Genomic DNA, 20,730 nt, shown 5'->3' on the forward strand with positions numbered 1-20,730 from the left:
CAATTGTTTATTACTCCCACGTCCACCATTTAAAAACCCTTTACATTCACAATTCAATATAAAATTAATATTTTAAATGGGTTTCACATTCCACTCACTTTTTTCTTTTAATTTTCTTCACAAAGTTAAATAATTTTTTAAAATCTGTACCTAGTCAAAATGACTATTTAAATAGTGGAACAGGCAGTAAAAAGCTCATTAATTTAACTTTTTCTATTTCTTTTATCCTAGTAGTACTATTCTCCGTGTTTCTTGAAATTTCCTTTTTCATTTAATTAAAATACATTCATATATTTTGACTCTACATAAATTGAAATTAGCACTATCTATTTTTTTTTTGTGAATTTTGTATTATCCACTTTAACTCTTTAAGACTATTATTAGAATTGGAAAATCAAAATGTATAGTTTAGGATTAATTAGTTTGTTTAGCTTTTTTTTCGGCCTATGTAAGGAATCTCATTATATTTTGTAGAGTTACCAATTAATAAAAAAGTAGTCATTAAAGTGTTTCTCTCTCTTTTCTCTTCCCTCTCACATCTAGGGTTAATGTAAAATTCATCCTCCTTCAATGTAGCTTCTCCCTTCGTTCAATTCTTCAATTCTAATATGGTATTAGAGCGGGCCCAAGTCGATAGATTTATCTCTTTATCTCTTCTCTTGCCTACCCACGTGATGGAAGTCCGATGTGTCATTCCGGCCCACACGTGAGGGGGCGTGTTAAAACACTTAAAAATCTTGTCTCACATCGACTTGGTAACGATCCTAGCTCATCTATGTAAGTGTGGATAATCCTCCCACTTATAAGGCCTTTTAAGGGGTGAGTGACCCATTTCTAATGCTAAACAAACTAATTAATCCTAAGCTATACATTTTTTATTTTCTGTTGAAGGAACTACCACAAACCAGACTTGAAAAAGGTATCGGCATCCTCACGGAAGGGTGTGATATTATTCAATAACAACTTCTTGTTATTCACCTCCATCTCACTCACAATAGATCAGGAGCATCAAAATACAATGAGAAAAAAGACTAGAGCAAAGAGATTGAGATATTGCAGATTTTGAAGAGAATGCAGATTAAAGATGAAACTGTAACAAAAGAAAGAAAAAAACGGAAACAAGGAAGAGAAGAGATTGAGATTGATATTTCAGATTCATAGAATCCTATTTCAATCATTGAGAACAGAGAAAATCGAATTCAATCGGAGATTAAAATTGAGAAACAGAATTGATATTTCAGATTCATAGAATCCTATTTCAATCTGTGAGAAAAAGAGAGAACAAATTTGATATTTCAGATTCATATGATCCTATTTCTGTTGGGGATTTCTGGATTACAAGAGATAAACACTAGCCGGGCGTAATACAACCCAAAAGAAAGAATATAGGAAACTAAACTGAAACGAAATTACAATGGAGGTGAGGGCAAAGCTTCGACAGAAGAACAATGCAAGAGAGGGAGAGAGCTTATGAATGCTTGTGAATGAATTGGTGTCTAGAATGCAAGAGTATGCATGCCTATTTATAGGCCAAGCCCACTCATTTGAATTGATGGAGTCAACACTGTGTGTCATGATGGCTAGATTGTAACCGCGGGGGGTTACTAGCCGTTACGGACGTTACACACGTCAACCATGGAGCATGAACCTGCACGAATGTATTTAGACACCTCTCACGTAGTTGTTCATTCCAGAAATGTATCTGGACAACCCAATCAATGTGCATGCATTCTACGGAGCTTTCTCTTTATGCTCAATTGCCACATTGTTTTTATCTACGTGTCCAAAATTAATTAATTATTTAATTAATTAATTATATATCCCCATATATCGTTACATTCTTTGATATATTATTTCTCACTCACCGGGAATCGGTTTAGAGTAAATGAATATACCACAACCATCTACTCGGAGCGTAGATCGATTTTAAATTATTTAATTTTATCAAAATTAAATATTTCGTCACTTGAAAGATCCGTCAAATTTCATTGACCGAACCTCGATTCCAACAATTTCAACATGTGAGAAAAGAGAGAACCGATTTCTATCGGTGAAATCAGAGAGAACCGATTTAGATCGGTGAGAACAGAGTGAAATCAGAGAGAACCGATTTGAGATCGGTGAGATCGGAGAAAATTCAATGAGAAAAAAAAAATCAGATCAGTGAGATTCAAAACAACCGATTTAAAAATGAAATGAAAAAAACAGAGATTGATGAGAGAAAACTGAAAAACTGAGAGAAGAACAAACACTTTTTCGCCGGCGGTCAGTCGATCGGAGAACTCTCCGGCAACAAATCACCACGATTGTTCATCATGAACAAAAAAAGAAATAGATCGGGAGATAAGAGTGATATGCGGAAGATTTTCACTGATACCATGTTAGAATTGAAGAATTGGACGAAGGGAGAAGCTCCATTGAAGGAGGATGAATTTTACAGAAACCCTAGATGTGAGAGGGAAGAGAAAAGAGAGAGAAAAACTTTAATGACTACATTTTTATTAATTGGTAGCTCTACAAAATACAATGAGATGTCTTGTATAGGCTGAAAAACAAAAGCTAAACAAACTAATTAATCCTAAACTATACATTTTGATTTTCCAATTCTAATAACTATCTTTTAGACGGAGGTAGTACTCCATTTTAGTGAAAATTAGACAATAATGTAATAAGCTCTAAAATTACATCTTATTGTAAGTGAAAAAAATACATATTCCAAATTTATGGACTAATATTTTTTCAAATGTGATTGGTTAGATATTGTTAGAGTTGCTTGTGGCTTGGTCTGTGGGGTTGGTTGCATTGCTAGAGCTTGGCGAGCTAGGGTATCTTCGTATAACAAATTAAAAGAGATTTTCGTTGAATAACGAATATATTTGAATTAAATGGTTCAATTTTGAATTAAAATATTTTATGAAGTTCACTCGCTGACTCGCATGCCCGCGAATAGGCTTCACGTTCATCGTCGTTGGTGGAGAAGGTTTGGGGCACATGGAGGGACAACTCCCCCTCACATTACTCGTCCGAGGAATCTGTAGCAGACGCATTATTTTAGGGCTGGGGGTTCCAAATTATTACTAACAATTGTTGCATTTTATTAGTGTCAACTACGACAAAAACAATTAGCGTGAACAATACATAGTTGAGATAAAGATGGATAATGAGAAATAAATAATTTGAAAATGAACAATACAAAATTAAAGATACATATAGTGATAGTGTCGGTATAAAAATAATTGAAGAATTTATACTTTAAAAATGAAAATATAACTTCAAAATTAAATTTATCAATATTATATAATATATATGTATTTTTATGGGGCAAACATTTTTTAATTCTTAAATTTTAAAGAACAACATTTACTTAAATAGAAATATAAACAAAATCCCATTCCAAACCATCTGCGCTAAGTAATGATTTGTAAACTGTAGTATGAATATATAATATATAGCTATATAAAAAATAGCTGGGGGTTCCAAGGATCCCCCATGTACCAACGTAGGTCCTGTTCTGCGAGGAATAGATGGGTGAAGGAACACTTGCAACAATGTCCCATGTCCAATCTCCGTCTTAGAACATGATGAAGGGATTGCGTTGTGCATGGCCTATAATAATTAAACGGGCCACTTATTTTCTGATTTTGACTGATTTTTATATTTGTTTATATTTAATGTTCTTTTATTTTCTTTTCTAATTGCTTTAGGTTATTTAATTTGTTAATAATTTATTACTAGTATTTTATTTTGTAACTTAATTATAGATCAATTTCACCAATATCTTTATTTTATTGAAATTTCTCAATTGTATCTAGTCATGTCAATCAGATTAGTTCATCGGATTTATTATCAGTTTTATACTTTTATTCTAATTGCATGTTAATTGTGATAAAACTTTATTAGATAAGAAAATTTTCAGACCTAATCTTACACATTTACTTTTGGGCTAGCCAACACGCTTGTTAATTTGATAACTTTTTTATACTATTTAATTAATTTGCATTCTATATTAATACTCCCTCCGTCCACAAAAAATTTATAAGTTTTACCATTTTGGGTTGTGCACCAAAATTAGACTAATTCTAAAAGAGAAAGTTTTAAACCAATACTAACTTTACACATCATTCTAAGGAATCTGGTCCATATCGGGCTACTAGAGGCATTCAGTGTTCCTCCGTAATAACCGCATGGCCCGTTCTTAAAAAAAGGGTCTGCACTGTTGTGAGTCGTTTTCTCATATTTAAAAACACGGGCGGAAGGCAATAATTGATTTCTAGCCCGCTACAGTAACACGGAATTGAATGCAAATTTACGTCTTTATCCCCGAAAATTTCGAATTCCCCCTACCTTACTGTCGCTCTCATTTCATCTGCTGCCTCTCTAGCTTCTTTCTCACTCTACCCACTTCATTCCAAACTAGGGCAAACAAAGCATTGGGTGGCCGAGACGAAAATAAGCAGGTACAACCTCGTCTCCGACGCTTCCTGTGAATTCAAGATGCCGATTCGTATTTTGAGACCGTGATTTTGGCAATCGCTAGTGTTTTTTACTTTTTTGTTGTGTGTGGGTTGCAATTACTGACCACCTGAAGTCCTCTGTCATCTGCCGAAGTCGCCGGAAACACCTGCAGTTGAGAAGAACTACCGGTTGAAAGGTTAGACTACTCTGCATCTAATTTCGAACTTTACTGTCTGTCTGAATATTCAGTCCAAAAATTGCGATTTTTTTTTTGTAAATGTTTATGTGATTTTGTTGTTGCCATGGATGAGAAACGTCGGTATATCCTACCAACGGATCTTCTTGATGTCAGAAGATTTGGTTCATATGCTTCGATTTGAAACCACGACCCTAGTCCATAGGTATTTGTCATGGAAGAGTCGGCGTAAGAGACGAGCGGTTATAGAGAACGCTCGGCGCTATAGTGTCATTAACAAAATTCCTATGCATTGCTTAGCTAATTTAAGGATGGACCGGAATACATTCGGCCGTCTTTGCCGCGTGTTGTCCAACCGTTGCGGGTTGATCACCGGGAAATCTATAGGTGTTGAAGAACAAGTGGCGATGTTCATCAGCGTGTTGGCTCATTGATAAGTCGTATTCTAAGCCTTGGTTACTGGTCAGTACGTCGTGAAATGCATGTATTATCTGCAAAACAGTTGCTCAAGTGTGCAGGATTAAGGGATCCAAGTCAGTAGGAGACGATTCAGGTGACGCAAGTGAAAAGGGCGCCAGAAGGGTGCAATACTGACCAGGATGTATGCCAGAGAAAAGGCTCGACATGGAGAAGAAGGATAGCTGGGATGATCATTAACAAGGGCAGAAAAGTCACAACGTGAAGGAAGTCTACCCTAAAAGCGAGGGCAAGCCTCCCTATAAAAGAAGCCACTTGGAGAGAGAGAAGGGGTTGGTTCCTTAGAGTTCGGTTAGGAGTTCTAAGTTCTCGGTTCAAAAAACACACTTAGTAGAATTCTCTCTAGAAGATCAGTCCTTCAGCATTGTCCAATCTCTCGTTCCTCGCCACAGCCATGGTCACTTGACGTCCAAGAGTCTGCCGGAGAAGTCATCAATCCACCGTTCCAGCCAGTTTGTCGTAGTAGTATAGCAGTATCATCGCCCGGAGTGGCAAACAATCGTTATTTTGCTTTCTAGTTTAATCGTTACTTGTTTTCGTCGTTGGTTTTGTTGCAAACACTCATCGTTGTTGCCTTTTGAAGTACTTTGTGAAGATCCAACGTTTAAGTTATGAAGTTTTTATTTCGTATGTCGCTTGGGTTCGAGTTTGCTTCATTCTGCCTAGGAAAGTTAGATCTAGTCGTTGCTTTTAATTTCTAAGTGTCTTCTTATCTGAAGTTGTGGATCTGAGGTTGTAGTTATGTTTCAGTCTAATTTTCGTGCATGAGTTTCTGTTCTGCGCTGTGATCACCACCTTGCATGTTAGTCAGTAGAAGTAAAATTGCAGTTTCACCGTTTATTTTAAGTTTGAGCATTTTAATCAATAGATCTTGAGTTTGAGGTTATGAATCTGAGTTTAGTTATGGTGTTTGTGTTCATCTGATTTTTGTTAATACTTGGTGAAGAAGAAAACGTCAAAATCAACTTTAGTTTGGACCACTTTACTTTTAAGTTACTTTTGCTTTTGTTCCCTACTTTTCAGTTGTACTGTCCAGACCTGTCAGAGAGCCACCCAGCCACCAGATATACCTTGTTGTCTAAATTTCCTCTTTTAGTAACTGTCTACTTTTCATATGCCTCTGAGACACCTTGTCCCCTATTTCCACGAACACCACCACATGCCTGTTATTTTCACACCTACTAGTCAGTAGAGTACCACCTTTATTTCTTGCCTAGGTAAAATCTCAACCCAAGCGTGGTAGCTAACCAAAAACACCCAGGAAAGTCACCGCAGTTATCCAAACGTGTCCATCCTTGTGGGATTCGACCCTTACCTCCACTATACTAATCAGTAGAAGTGGGTTGAGGAAACTTGTTTGAAGCCAGGTCCCGGTTGTCGTACCAACGACTCAGCTGGGTCGGGAATCTCTTCCTGATCAGTTGGATACACTCCAAATTACATACGTTGACCGAGAGAAAAACCTAAAAAGAAACCCTTCACTCATCATCACAAAAATCGTGTTGTGAAGTTCCAGTTTTGGAGATCGGGATCCACTATGTCGCATTACGTCAATAAGGTTTTACCCGATGTACAGAGTTTGTATGGGTTGTTGTCCAAACCGACACCGGTAGCAATTGATTGTTTGGACTACCGTTGGAAGTGGTTTAAGGTAGGTTGTGTGCTTGGTAGCGTAGGCGTATTGGCTGAAGTTTTTTCTGTTTATTGACCATGTCACCAACTAAGAATTGTTTGCATTGGTGTACTAGAGCTGTCTCAGGGCACTTGACGGTACACATACAAACGTTTTGGTTAGCAGTACGGACAAGCCACGGTACCGAACACGCAAGAGACAAATTGCAACTAATACACTGGTGGTTTGCGATACGAATATGCAATTTGTGGGAAGGATCGGCCGGTGATTCACGAGTGTTACACGATGCTGTAACATAAGAACAAGGGCTAAAGGTCCCCCAAGGTTGGTTAATACATCCTTCAATGCCTAAGATTGCGAGTATATGCCAGCGGCCCCTACAAGTGTTAACTAAACAATGTAATCCTCGCAGGTAGTTATTATCTATGTGACAATAGATACGCAAATAGCAATGGGTTTTTGACCCCGTACAAGGGTGTACACTATCACTTGAAAGAATGGGGTCCGGGTAACTCTGCCCCTCAGAACTCGAAAGAGCTATTTAACATGCGTCACACCAAAGTTAGGAATGTCATCGAGCGTGCGTTTGCCGTGTTGAAGATGCGATGGGGCATCCTTCGTTGTGCCTCTTACTATCCGATCAAAACGCAGATACGTTTGGTAATGGCGTGTTTCTTGTTGCATAATTTTGCCGTGTTGAAGATGCGGTGGGCATCCTCCGTTGTCCCTCTTACTATCCGATCAAAACGTAGATACGTTTGATAATGGCATGTTTCTTGTTGCATAATTTTATAAGGCGCGAGATGCCTACTGACAGGATCTAGAAGTGCAGTGCAGGTTTGTGCTATATGTGATATCACTCGATCTAACAGGTCAAGAGGATTCGACTAGACTTCAGAGGCTAGAAGATCATGAAACTATCAGAAAGGGGTCGTTGGATGCACTCTATTCCTACAAAAACCTCAACCCACTATACTACAACTTAGCACAGGGAAGTAAAGGATCGATCCCACGAGGAAGAAGGTGTTACGAAACTACATTTGAGAATGTTTTGGGGAAAGGGGGTTGGCTGCTGCCACGCAATTTCTGTGGGTCGAGAACTTAAAACTACTGGGTCTGAGAGATAGAAAAACTTTACTCTACCTACTGGGTCTAAGAACTGGGAACGTACAGAACATACACGACTTAGAGAAACTGAGATATTTTAATGTTCTAAAACAGCTGGAGTAAACTTAACTAGAAAGACTTTCCTAATTTGGACAGACAAGCATAAAGTGAAAAGCAAGACAAGTTTCCTTAAACTAATAGGGTCTGGAAAAGCATGCAGAAAAGTAAAAGAGACAAAGCAGATCGTACTGACAGGGTCTGGAGGATATGCAGAAAAAGTAAAGTGCATGCGAAAAGTACTGACATAAAGCAGATCTGGTTCTAACTACCAACAACTTCATCTTCTTCGGGAATCAAACGAGAATAGCAGATAAAACAAAGTTTTAAACACTATGAAAACAGAGCAAACTTTAGATCTAGACTTAAAATGAGAAATTAAAGCCTAAACGAACAGATCTACGCTATTGGACCTAAAAGAAGCAGAAACAGAAAGTAAACAGCCATGATCATGCACAACGTAAACATCAAACACCAAATACGCGAAATTCCAACTCAAAAACACCACGATTCAACAGATCCAAACATCTTCATACGCAAATCCCCAGCCTCCATCAACAAACCAACATATTTCAGCTCCAAACATCCAATAATAAACAAGAACGAAAGCTAAAAGCAAGAAATAAACATAAACTCAGCGATATCCAACCAAAAGTAAACATAAACTTACATAATAACTCGAAATAAGTCTGAATCCAGCAGATCAAAGTCAGAAACTAGAGTTGCGAATTTAAAAAAAACAACAAGTACTAAACGTAAGCAAATAAGATTGTTTCTTCGCCTTCACAAGGCGGTGTTACACAGCAAAATAACAACGATGATGAGAACCACGGTGGCCAGAATCCTCCATATCCAAGTGCGCAGCAGACGAAATGAAAATTTGAAGTGCGCAGCTAGGAAAGTGTAGAAGTGGCTGTTCACGGTCTCTCTTGTTCTTCAAGGTTGAGCTCCTTATATATGTGAGGCTCTGATCCCTAGGGTATCCTCTGGTGATTTGACGCTCTTGCCCTTGAGTAAGACTCTTTAAAATAATCTGCTCTTGCTCCATTCTGCTCTCCTGTCGCCAACTTTTGATTCTCCCAGGTCCGAACGACGACGTCTGATTTTTACTTCAATTCCACCTCTTTTGCATCTGCCAGGTCAGGTAACAAAGCAACTCCTAGGTCCGGCAGATTTACTACGCACCTGAACTCATAAACGCACATTAGCGCCCCAAATGCACAGAATTTTAACCCTAAACCGATGCATGAAACGAGCCTTATCAAACTGCTCACACTTAAACCATACTTGTCCTCAAGTATAAAGACAAAAAAAAGGAATAAGGCAAGTTTCAATGCATGGTTTCCCCTTAACCGACTCTACTAACAAAGAAAAAGACTCAAATTACTAGACCTAGACGCTAAAGGACTTAGACAAAGAAAACAGATAAAAACACACATAAACACATAAATGCATAAACTGGTTTATTTTCTAGCAGCCATCCCCACAAGATTGAGGTCAATCTAAGAATCTACAGTCTCCGAATATTCCCCTTCCCTTCTTCTATCTAATCGGCTTATCAGTTTGTCAAGATAGCCTCTACCTTTACTAACAGTTGGATTCGCTAGATCACTCATTCCTCACCAGGGATGTTAGGATCGTTCGCTCTTATAGTGCTATACCACTGATGCCTCGGGTCAGAGAGTTCCCCTGTCTTAGCTCTTATTATAATTTTTTTTCTCCTTTCCTCTCTGGACTTCGTCCAGCTTATTCCTCCCTGGACTTCGTCCAGCTTATACCTCCATTTTTTTTATTTTTTTTTTATCTGGACCCCTGCGTTCAGTTTATTCCTCCTTTTTAGACCCTGGACTTCGTCCAGCTTATACCTCCAGTACCCTTCCCCTAGGCCCGAGAGGTTACTTCTATCACCAAAAATTTTCTCCTTCTAAGTTCTCTTCCTAAGCATCAAGTGGCAGCCCTCTCATTTTGTGTTAGTATGAAGTGTTTAAGGCTTATAACTCACTTTTATGGAGGGTTTCACAACTAGATTAGTCGAGGCATATTCTATCGTCCTTACTTCATCCAAACCGATTTTGATTTATTAAGGAAAAGGGCATCAAAGTTGACATGCATTCTCTCTTCAATTACTCTCACTAAGGGGCTTTTGCTTTCTATTTACCAGTTATGCATAAACACAGAACACAGAATTTCCTACTAAACGACTACTACTAACTCCTAGACCTAGTAAACAGACACATATACTTGACACTAACTTGCACTAACTCCCTCCCCCCTCCCACTTCACCATGCTTGTCCCCAAGCATTTTTTTTTGGTGAAGTGGAAAACAGGGTTAAGTTAGTGCGACACTTAACAGACTCACAAAACACATATTATATAAAAACAAACTTCTCACACTTAGACCGAGAATCGGGCTAAGTGGGAGAAGATACACAATTAAACAGACACCAAAGCATGCTATATAAAAAAAAATAAACTTCTCACTTAGACTGAGCATCGGGCTAAGTGGGAGAACATAGCTAACACATATGTATAAAAAGATAACACAAATATTCACAGACACATAAAAATGGGCATGCTTTGTAAAAAGAACTAAAACATAAAAAGATATAAAAAAAAAAAAAACTGAAATTTAAAATTACTTGGTTATGGGGGTGGGGGGTCAATTCTTCACTTTCTTCTGGCTGGGCTTTGGTTCATCATCCTTCTTGGCCCTCTGTTCCCCTAGCCTAGGGGTATCCTTCTTCACTGGTACACTGGTGGTGGTCTCACTGTCCTTCCTCTTCTTCTCTGGTGGCATTCCCTGGGCGCCGGAGGCTGGCTTCTCTGGGGTGACTCCTGGGGTCAGCTGCCTAGATTCTGTGGGCAACTTCGGAGGCATGCGCTGCTGCTGGGCCCGGAGGATCTTCTGGTCAACCACGGTGACCATTTTCATCATTGTCTCCACGGCCTGGGCCATCTTGTCAGCTTGCGCGGCCATCATCTCCCTCTGAGTTACCGCCTCCTGGTGCAGCTTCAGCAAGATCTCCTGTTGTTGCACCGTATTTGCTCCCAGCTTCAACATCGTTTCTTCCATCCTTGTCTGCCACCCTTCACTTGCCACTTTCTCATCACCTTCTTCATCCGCCTTCTCGGTCTTTATCTTCACTCCATCAGCTTTCCTTACTTCGTAAAATCTCAGCACGCCATCCTTCATTATCGTCAATCCCTTGTTGAAGAAGAACGGGAGATCGAAGTATCCTGGGTCGCTACACATTGGCAGGTTGGTGACCGAGTTGGCTATCTTCATTGACACATTCCTCTGGAGATATGCTCCCAGCAAGTTGCACGTGTAGAGATGGCGGTCGGAGTGAGTTCTGACTCTCTGGCATGCATAGGCAGTCCAGTACCCGAGGTGGACCTTCACGTTGTTCAGCATGCACCACATGAAATACAGCTCTGGAGTAGTGAGGGTTGCACCCACTTGACCCAAGATATTGTACCCGATATATACTTGTGCCAATCGGAGTACAGGGTCAGTGATGTGTATCCCCTTCGATATGCTTGTCTTGAACTTGGCCACCTTCTTGTGGGCAACCATCCTCCAGGCCTCCTCAACATCGAAGCCTGCTGTATACTTAGGTGCGCCGATCTCTCTCCCGTTCAACGCTCCTTCTTCCTCCTCCTCGGGTGTCAGTAGTCCCAGTCTCAACGACCACTCCCTTATACTCATCTCCATCTCCTCGTTGAACATCCTGAAAGAGATTGTGTCTGCATCGAGATCTGTAGATTGTTTAAACTTGAAGGACGTGAAGAACTCCTTCGCCAGAGCCACTGGTACCTCCGCGTTGTTGTGGTTGAGAAGCCACTCAAACCCGATGCTTTTGAAGTAGGAGACGAACTTCTTCTCCACTCCCATTTCCTCCAGGTCCGAGAGGCACAGCTTCTTTTCGGATTTTACCGACTTCCCATTCATGGCTCGGCCATCACATGCCTTCTGCAGCTTTGGGTCCTCAAACTGGACCATGGCTTCCAACAACCTCTTGGTCACTAGGACCTCCATTGTTTCGAAAGGGCTCTCCTCCATGGCTGGTATCTTAGCCTCCTCCTCTTCAGTTGGATGGGCAAACGGCACACGGATCGCCTCCGGCTCGCTAATCACCACAGTGGTGTTCGCGTGGCGAGAATTCTTCTGTTGGGGCTTAGCAGTATGCTTCCCCTTCCTTTTCCTTTCCGCCTCGTATCTCGTCTCCATAGCCTCCGGAGAGATTTCCTTTTCGGCTGCCACAGTCTCCTAGACCAAGGGGATATCATCCCCTGCCTCCTCTGTGTCCTCCAGCCTCAGGCGCTTGGGCCTGCCTGCCTCTGCCTCATCCTCTTGCTTCCTATTACAACGGGATTGCCTCCTAGTCAGCCTCTCATCAGTTGGGGTCCCTTGGTCATCGGTAGTTATATCGTCTACCATGACGATGCCAGTCTCTATCTCTTCACACTCTTTCTCGGCATCTTTTCCACTGCCGTCTCGTTCCTCTTCCTTCTCAACGTCCTCCTCATGAACTTCCTTTCTTTCCTCTATCTCCTTCTCAGCAACCTCCTCGTCGACTTCCCCACCATCTTTTTCAACCTTCTCGTCATCAATTGCTTCACCTTCTTCACCTACGCTGCCCTCACTACCCTGCCTACCATCCACAGTTTCCTCTACATCCTGCCCCTCTGACTCACTTACATCCCCAGTTTCTTCTTGATTGACTTCCTTTGTTCCATCATTCTCCCCACCATCTATACCCTCCTCTTTTTCCCCTTCGTCCCCTGACCTAGCGGCCTCTACATCCGATGTTTCTTCTTGCTCACCTAGACTACCCCCTCCCTCCTCTCTCTTTGATTCCTCCATATCCATCCTATCACCCTCCTCAGCATCAGTTTCTTCTATATTTACAGAGGGTTCGGCATGTGGGCTCAGTTTCAGTTTGAGGAATAGTGTGTGGAGGGTTCGTCTCTTGGGTTAGGGTTTCGGGTAGAATTTGGGGGTTTTCTGAGTGTGTGGGTAAGGCTTGTGCAGTGGGTGTTTCGATTAAGGTTTTGGGCCTTGGTGGAATTGTAAGTGGGGTTAGGGCAGGAATTACCTCCTCTTGTTTCCGGCATGCCTCCGACATCTTGGCGAAGAACTTGCTCGCCTTCGGCTTCTTTCCATATTTCTTCATGAATTCTTGTATGACCTCCTCTTCGTCTAGATCTTCGTCGTCGGATTTTGCCTCGGTGGGGATAATTTCGGCGGCGGGGCGGTCTTGGCCGATGTCCTGTTGTGGTTGAACTTCGGTCGGCACGGGTTGTGGTGGAACTTCGGGCGGAGTGGGGTTTTCTTCCGGTGGCGGCGTGGGTGTTTTCTCGGCCGCGGGAGTCGAACTCGCCGCCTCTGTTGCCTTCTTTTTGGTTTTTTCCTTCGGCGGGTTCTTCCCTCGGGTTGAGCGTGACGCCGGATTTCTCTGCATCTTCGTCTACGGCGGTGTTTTACGGCGGTGGTTAATGGCGGTGGGTTTGATGGTTCTCGGATCTGCAGAGAGAGAAAGAAAAGTTTGGGAATTAGGAGTTATGAGAAAATAATTTTAGGTGAGGGAAGTTAATTAGTTTTTAGGGAAGTTATTTTAGGAAAAAGAAAATAAAAGGAAAATAAAAGGAAAATAAAAGGAAAATAAAATAAAATAAAATAAAAATAAGAAAAGGAATATCATGATTGGCTGCAGGCGAACGATCGCGTCTCTGACGCAAGCAACCGTACGCCTCGCCAGCTTTTTGAATTTCAAAATTCAAACTTCCCTCTGATTTTTCTCACTTCCCTCTGACCGGGTAATCTTAAACACTTAGTAAAAAAACGAATTTTTCTGAACGTCGGGGTCAAAGAGATAAGCTTTTCAAATTTGTGCATTTCTTCAAACGCTCAGAATTTCAAAATTCTTTTTGGGTTTTAGAAGTATATATATATTTTTTTGTATTTTCATAAAAAAAATTATTCATGTTATTTACACCTAAATGCTTAAATATTCTTGGGAATTAACTGGTCCAGTCAGCTGATCGAAAATTTTACCCTATCTACCTGACCCAGTAATTCCCGAAGAATATTTAAACATGGCTTACTAGGCAATAGTGGAAGGTGTGTGGAGTGGAATTTCTTCCACTTCACACAACTCCGAACTATCCCTAAACACTTTCACTCTATGACCATTAACAAGGAAAGGAACAGAGTTAGCATTGACTCCTTGAATTTCCACTGCTCCATGCGCTCGAATGCCAACGATTGTGTAAGGCCCTATCCACTTGGACTTCAGCTTCCCAGGCATGAGCTTGAGCTTTGACTGAAAAAGGAGTACTTTCTGCCCGACCTGCAGCTCCTTGACCCGAAGGTTTTTGTCGTGCCAGAGTTTGGTCCTCTCCTTATACCACATGGCCGAATCATATGACTCCAGCCTCAATTCCTCTAGCTCCTGCAGTTGCATCTTCCTCTCTTCCTCACAGGCATGAGCCTTCATATTCATTTCCTTGACTGCCCAATACGCTTTGTGCTCTATCTCCACGGGCAGGTGGCACATTTTTCCAAATACCAATCTGTAGGGTGACATTCCTATTGGTGTCTTGTAAGCGGTTCTATAGGCCCAGAGGGCATCACCCAGACGCTTGTTCCAGTCCTTCCTTGAGGTATTCACCGTCTTCTCTAGGATGCTCTTGATCTCTCGATTTGAGATTTCAGCCTGCCCATTTGACTGGGGATGATACGGAGTAGATAACCGATGGTGGACTCCATATTTTCTCATCAGTGCTTCAATCGTCCTATTACAGAAGTGAGTCCCATGGTCTGAGATGATCGCTCGGGGCACGCCATATCGGTTGAATATATTGGCCTTTAGGAACTTTGAAACTTCCTTCGCGTCGTTTGAACTTGTAGCCTTGGCCTCTATCCATTTAGACACATAATCCACAACAACCAATATATACGTATTTCCATATGAAGATGGAAATGGGCCCATAAAGTCCATGCCCGAAACATCAAAGATCTCGCAGACTATTATAGGAGTCTGCGGCATCTCATCTCTCATTGAAATTCCTCCGGTCAGTTGGCACCTATTGCAATTTTGGCAGAACTCATAAGCATCCCTATTCAGCGAAGGCCAGTAGAACCCGCTATCCAGAACTTTCCTTGCAATTTTCCTTGGGCCGAAGTGGCCACCACACGCTAGTGCATGGCAATGGTTTAGTACGTCTCTTTCCTCCCACTCTGGAATACACCTTCTTATCACTTGATCTGATCCCATCTTCCAGAGGTATGGGTCATCCCAAAAATAGTACTTGGAATCACTTTTAATTTTCATCCTCTGGGCCCTAGTGATTTCTTGTGCGGACGGTAGTTCTCCGATAACTAAATAATTTGCCAGGTCCGCGAACCAAGGCTCGTCATTCGGCTTGCCTTTCTGTTGCTCTGACTCCTCGGGCCCAGTTAATGCTAACACTGCTACCCATCTAATCGGTCTAGAGGATCCCCCTAAGTAATACAAGTGCTCTTCTGGAAAAGCATCGGGTACGGCTTCCTCATCTTCTCCTTGGGTAATCCTGCTTAAATGGCCAGCCACTCTATTCTCGGTCCCTCTCTTATCTCTGACTTCCCAGTCGAACTCTTGCAATAGCAACACCCATCTGATTAGCCTTGGCTTGGATTCCTTCTTGGCTAGGAGATATTTAATGGCTGCATGGTCAGTGAACACTATTGCCCTCGACCCCAGTAGATATGGTCGGAATTTTTCAAACGAGTACACCACAGCCAGTATCTCCTTCTTGGTGGTGTCATAGTTCTTCTGGGCCTGGTTGAGCGTCTTCGTGACATAAAATATGACATAACTCTTTCCTTCGATCCTCTGGCCCAACACTGCTCCTATTGCAAAGTCACTTGCGTCGCACATTACCTCGAAGGGGTAATCCCAGTTGGGCGAGCGGATTATCGGAGCTGTGACTAGACGATCCTTGAGTAGCTGAAAGGCTTTTTTACACTTATCATCGAACTCAAACTCCACATCATTCTGCAAAAGTCTTGTCAAGGGCTGAGCGATTTTTGCGAAGTCCTTAATGAACCTTCGGTAGAACCCTGCATGCCCCAAGAATCCTCGAATTTCCTTCTGATTCGTTGGGTGTGGAAGCTTAGAGATTACCTCCACCTTTGCTTGATCTACCTCGATGCCCCTCTCAGATACAACATGTCCTAGTACTATCCCTTCCTTGACCATGAAGTGGCATTTCTCATAGTTCAGCACCAGGTTCTTCTTCCTGCATCTCTCCAAAACAATATCTAGGTGCCCCAGGCAAGTCTCGAAAGAATCTCCATATACGGTGAAATCATCCATAAAAATTTCTATGCAGTCCTCCAGTAGATCCGAGAAAATGCTCATCATGCATCGCTGAAATGTCCCAGGTGCGTTGCACAGACCAAAAGGCATTCTCCGGTAGGCGTATGTTCCAAAGGGGCAGGTAAATGTGGTCTTCTCCTGATCCTCCGGATTGACATAGATTTGGATGTATCCACTGTAGCCATCTAGAAAGTAGAAGTATTGTTTTCCCGCCAACCTTTCCAGCATTTGGTCGATGAAGGGTAGCGGGAAATGATCCTTGCGTTTGGCCGCATTGAGTTTCCTGTAGTCTATGCACATTCTCCACCCCGTGACTAGCCTTGTGGGCACAAGCTCGTTGCGGTCATTCTTGACTACTTGTATTCCTGATTTCTTCGGCACCATGTGGACAGGACTCACCCACTCACTATCGGGAATGGAGTATATGATTCCCAGGGCCAGCAGCTTCAATACTTCCTTTAAGACTTCCTCTCTCATGTTGGGGTTGAGTTTCCTCTGGAGATCCCGGTGTGCCTTGGCTCCTTCTTCCAAATGGATGTGGTGCATACATAGATCGAGGCTGATCCCCACTAGATCAGATAGAGTCCACCCTATTGCTTTCTGGTTCCTCCCCAGCACTTCCAATAGCTTGACTTCCTGCTCTTGGGTCAGAAGGCTGTTGATTATTACAGGCAGAGATTTGTCTTCGCCTAAGTAGGCATACTTCAGACCCGGAGGAAGGTTCTTCAACTCTTTCTTTGGAAGGGGTACTTCAGGTGGCAATGGATTCTTCTCCATCCCTTTCTTGACCAGCTCGTCCAACTCTGGCAACTTTTCCACACTGGCCAGTTTGACTGATCCCTTGGACCCAGGGGATCCTGTCTCGCCACAGAAGTCCATTATTGCCTTTGTGATTTCCTCATCAGATAGCCCTTGTTTAATAACTGCTTCACACCATCCTGCAACTTCTTTTCTCATAGATTCTGTCATCTCCGAGGTATCAGCCTGTTCCTGCAATAGTTCGGTCTCAAGAAACTCCTAGACCAGGGGGTTAATGACATCAACAAAATGGAGGTTTTCCACGTCAAGTGGTTTCCTCATAGCTTCATCAATACTAAAAGTGAATTTCTCCCCATTGTAATCTAAACAGATGGTGCCATCAAAAACATCAATTATAGTCTTAGCGGTCCTCAAAAATGGTCTTCCTAAAAGAACGCCACTAGACTCAGCAGTTTCGTTTTCACTCATCTTTATCACATGGAAATCAGCAGGGTATAAAAAATCATGAACTTTAACTATCACGTTTTCTAACAACCCCTCAGGGCTAATGCATGATCTATCAGCTAACTGGATCACCACTTTCGTATCAGTCATTCTTGCTCCTACCAGTTTTTTATATATGGAAAGCGGTAACACATTAATAGATGCACCTAGATCACACATAGCATGCTCGACTCTGACACCTCCTATAGTGATAGGTAAGGTAAATATACCTGGGTCAGTTTGCTTCGACGGCAATATCCTCTTTTGAATTACTGCAGATAAATTCTCCCCGATCACGATCTTTCCATCGGATTTTGCCTTGCCCGCAATGAACTCCTTAATAAATTTGCTGAACGGGGGCAGCTTCATAGCCTCCAGGAACGGGAGATTGATCTCCAGCTTTCCAAAGATCTCCATGAAATCCACGGGGTTGTCCTTTTTCTTCTTGGCATCCCCTCGGTAGGGAAAAGGTTTAATCCTCTTTGTTGCGATGGTCGGATCTTCCTTAGAAGGCTCTTCCGCCTCTCCTTTCTCTTTTTCAGTTTCTACCTCAGGCTCCGGGTCTAAGGAAAATGGGTCAACCATCCGAGGTAACGATCCTCCCAAGTCACCGGCTTGGATATCGTCCTCTGCCCTAACTTCCTCTTTTTGCTGGACCGGGTGGATAACATCTTCGCTCATCGGCACTGGCATTTCATCATTTACCTTCAGCTTGGGTCCTTCATATGCTTTCCCGGATCTCAGGGTAACTTGGCTGATATTTGCCCTTTCTGGTGGCTTTACTGAGGCTGGAATCCTCCCTTCATTTCCTCGCATGTCGCTCAGGGACGTTGCGATCTGAGATAATTGCTTCGACATCAGATCCATCGCGGCCTTGTGTTCCTGCTGAGCATCCTGGAGCTTGTGGACCACGTCATTATTGGCCAACAAGTTGTTTTACATGTGCTGTTGAGAACTCACTAGGTCATGGACCATATCGTCCAGATTCCTCTGGGTCCGGGAGTTCGGTTGACTGCCACTTGGCCCTTGACCATGATTTGGTCCACCCCCTTGAGGTGGGCGAAAGTTTCCTTGACCTCCTTAGGTATTGTTATACTGATTCCCTGGTCCCTGATAGTTGTTGTTCCTCTGGTGTGGGGGTACATATGAGCTTCCCTGGTTATTTTGATTCCTATTGTTCCAGCTGGGTTGATTTCCTTGATCTCCCTGACTCCAATTACCTTGTGCTCCTTGATTCCAATTGCCATGTCCCTCTTGATTCCTTCCGGGCCAGTTGGATTGGTTCCCTTGGTTTCCTTCTGAGTTAGTAATCTGGAGTTGAGGGTTTTGATTCCCATCGGACCACCTGAAGCATGGATTGTCCCTCCATGGAGCGTCTTTGATTCTCCACTGGTTCCAATTGTTGCTTTGATTATTTTGGTTCCAATTTCCTACAGCATTTATATGGGCTGGACAATCCATCCCCCCTTGAGATCCGCAATAATTGTAACCATCCTCTAGACCTAGTGCTTGTTTTTCTTTTTCTGTTGGGCCCGGTGAGTCGTTCTTCCCCAGGGCGGTTAGAATAGTCTTCTCTAGCTGCTCCATTCTAACATCCATCCTTGCATCCACTCGGGCATCCATCCTTTCTTCTTTTTGCACTGTTACTGCATCCTCACTTTCTCTCCTTAGGATGGTACTAGGTGAATCGTATGCCTTTTTTGCATCAATTAATCTCCCCAGTATCTCTCGAGCCTCGCTCACCTTCCTCTTGGTGAAATTTCCTCCACTAGCGGTATTCATCAGATCTTTGGACTCAGGTTTTGCCCCTTCATAGAATAGATAGTAGGTTTCGGCTTCCATCATCCTGTGGTTTGGGCAAGCATCGAGCAGCCCCTTAAATCTGGACCAGTATTGGCTCAACGATTCATCATATTCTTGCTTGCATTCCTGGATCTCCTTCTTTAAAGCATTCGTTTTGTTAGAAGGGAAAAAGTAATCCAGGAATTCCAACTTGAAATCCTTCATGTATGGATCGAGTCGGGTGGCAACCTTAATAACCACGTGTTAGCCTCCCCCTTCAGCGCAAACGGGATCGCGCGTAGTCGGTAATCCTCCTCTGTTGCATCGTTGGGCCTCTTCTGAATACTGCAAAGCTTACTGAACTCATTGAGGAATTCATATGGACATTCATTCCTCCGACCCGAGAAATTGGGTAGAATACCCAACACATTAGTTTTGATGTCGATCGCCCTCTGGCGCTGGTTAGAGACGATAGCCTGGGCGGGCTCGCCATCTAGATGGGCAGTGAGCCAGCCGATCACCGGGTCGTCGTCGCTTGCGTTGGCCATACCTTCAACGCTTTCCTCCTCTGTTTCTGAGGTTGACTTTGGTTCCTTCTTTACCGACGAAGTTGACTCCTCGTCGCTCTCCGAACTCAGGTGAACCGGATCCCCTGTTGTAAGCCCCGATCTGGTGGTAACTGGGAATATCGCTTCCTTGACCCGCCAACTAGTCCGGGCGCTTCTCCAACCAGGTGAGTTGTTCCAGTGTCCGAACCGGTAGCTCCTGTTCATAAACTGAAAAAAGAAACAAAAGAAAACATAGTAAATAAACTATTTACACCAAAAAATTCGCAAACACACAAATAACACCATGCATCTCCGGCAACGGCGCCATTTTGACAGGCTCTAGAAGTGCAGTGCAGGTTTGTGCTATATGTGATATCACTCGATCTAACAGGTCCAGAGGATTCGACTAGACTTCAGAGGCTAGAAGATCATGAAACTATCAGAAAGGGGTCGTTAGATGCACTCTATTCCTTCAAAAACCTCAACCCACTATACTACAACTTAGCACAGGGAAGTAAAGGATCGATCCCACGAGGAAGAAGGTGTTACGAAACTTCATTTGAGAATGTTTTGGGGAAAGGGGGTTGGCTGCTGCCACGCAATTTTTGTGGGTCGAGAACTTAAAACTACTAGGTCTGAGAGATAGAAAAACTTTACTCTACCTACTGGGTCTAAGAACTGGGAACGTACGGAACATACATGACTTAGAGTGTCACACCCTAACCTTTATAACGTATATGCTTACAATAAATAAACACAAATTTAAGCAAAGAAATAATATACCAATTTCATCACCATCCAAATACTATAATTACAAAATCCATCATTTACTGGGCTTATTTACAAATATTCTAAACTAGCATATTTAA

At 42.5% G+C, this 20,730-nt stretch overlaps 1 protein-coding gene across 1 annotated transcript; it reads right to left on the reverse strand.

Annotated features, from left to right (window-relative positions):
• Positions 1-12,196: 12,196 nt before the first annotated feature.
• LOC125196369 (high mobility group nucleosome-binding domain-containing protein 5-like) lies at positions 12,197-13,391 on the reverse strand. The gene is made up of 2 exons (XM_048094863.1): positions 13,026-13,391; positions 12,197-12,898 (listed from the first exon to the last, which is right to left on the reverse strand). Exons 1-2 carry the CDS (start codon positions 13,389-13,391, stop codon positions 12,197-12,199), a joined length of 1,068 nt encoding a protein of 355 aa, XP_047950820.1.
• Between the last annotated feature and the right edge of the window lie 7,339 nt (positions 13,392-20,730).

The sequence above is a fragment of the Salvia hispanica genome, chromosome 1 (genome assembly GCF_023119035.1).
Source record: "Salvia hispanica cultivar TCC Black 2014 chromosome 1, UniMelb_Shisp_WGS_1.0, whole genome shotgun sequence".
Taxonomy (NCBI): Eukaryota; Viridiplantae; Streptophyta; class Magnoliopsida; order Lamiales; family Lamiaceae; genus Salvia; species Salvia hispanica.

Coding starts and splice junctions, on each gene's coding strand:
- LOC125196369 (XM_048094863.1), bottom strand. CDS start 13,391: ATGCAGAGAAATCCGGCGTCACGCTCAACCCGAGGGAAGAACCCGCCG. Junction 12,899..13,025: donor CATGCCGGAAACAAGAGGAG/GTAATTCCTGCC, acceptor CCCTAACCCAAG/AGACGAACCCTCCACACACT.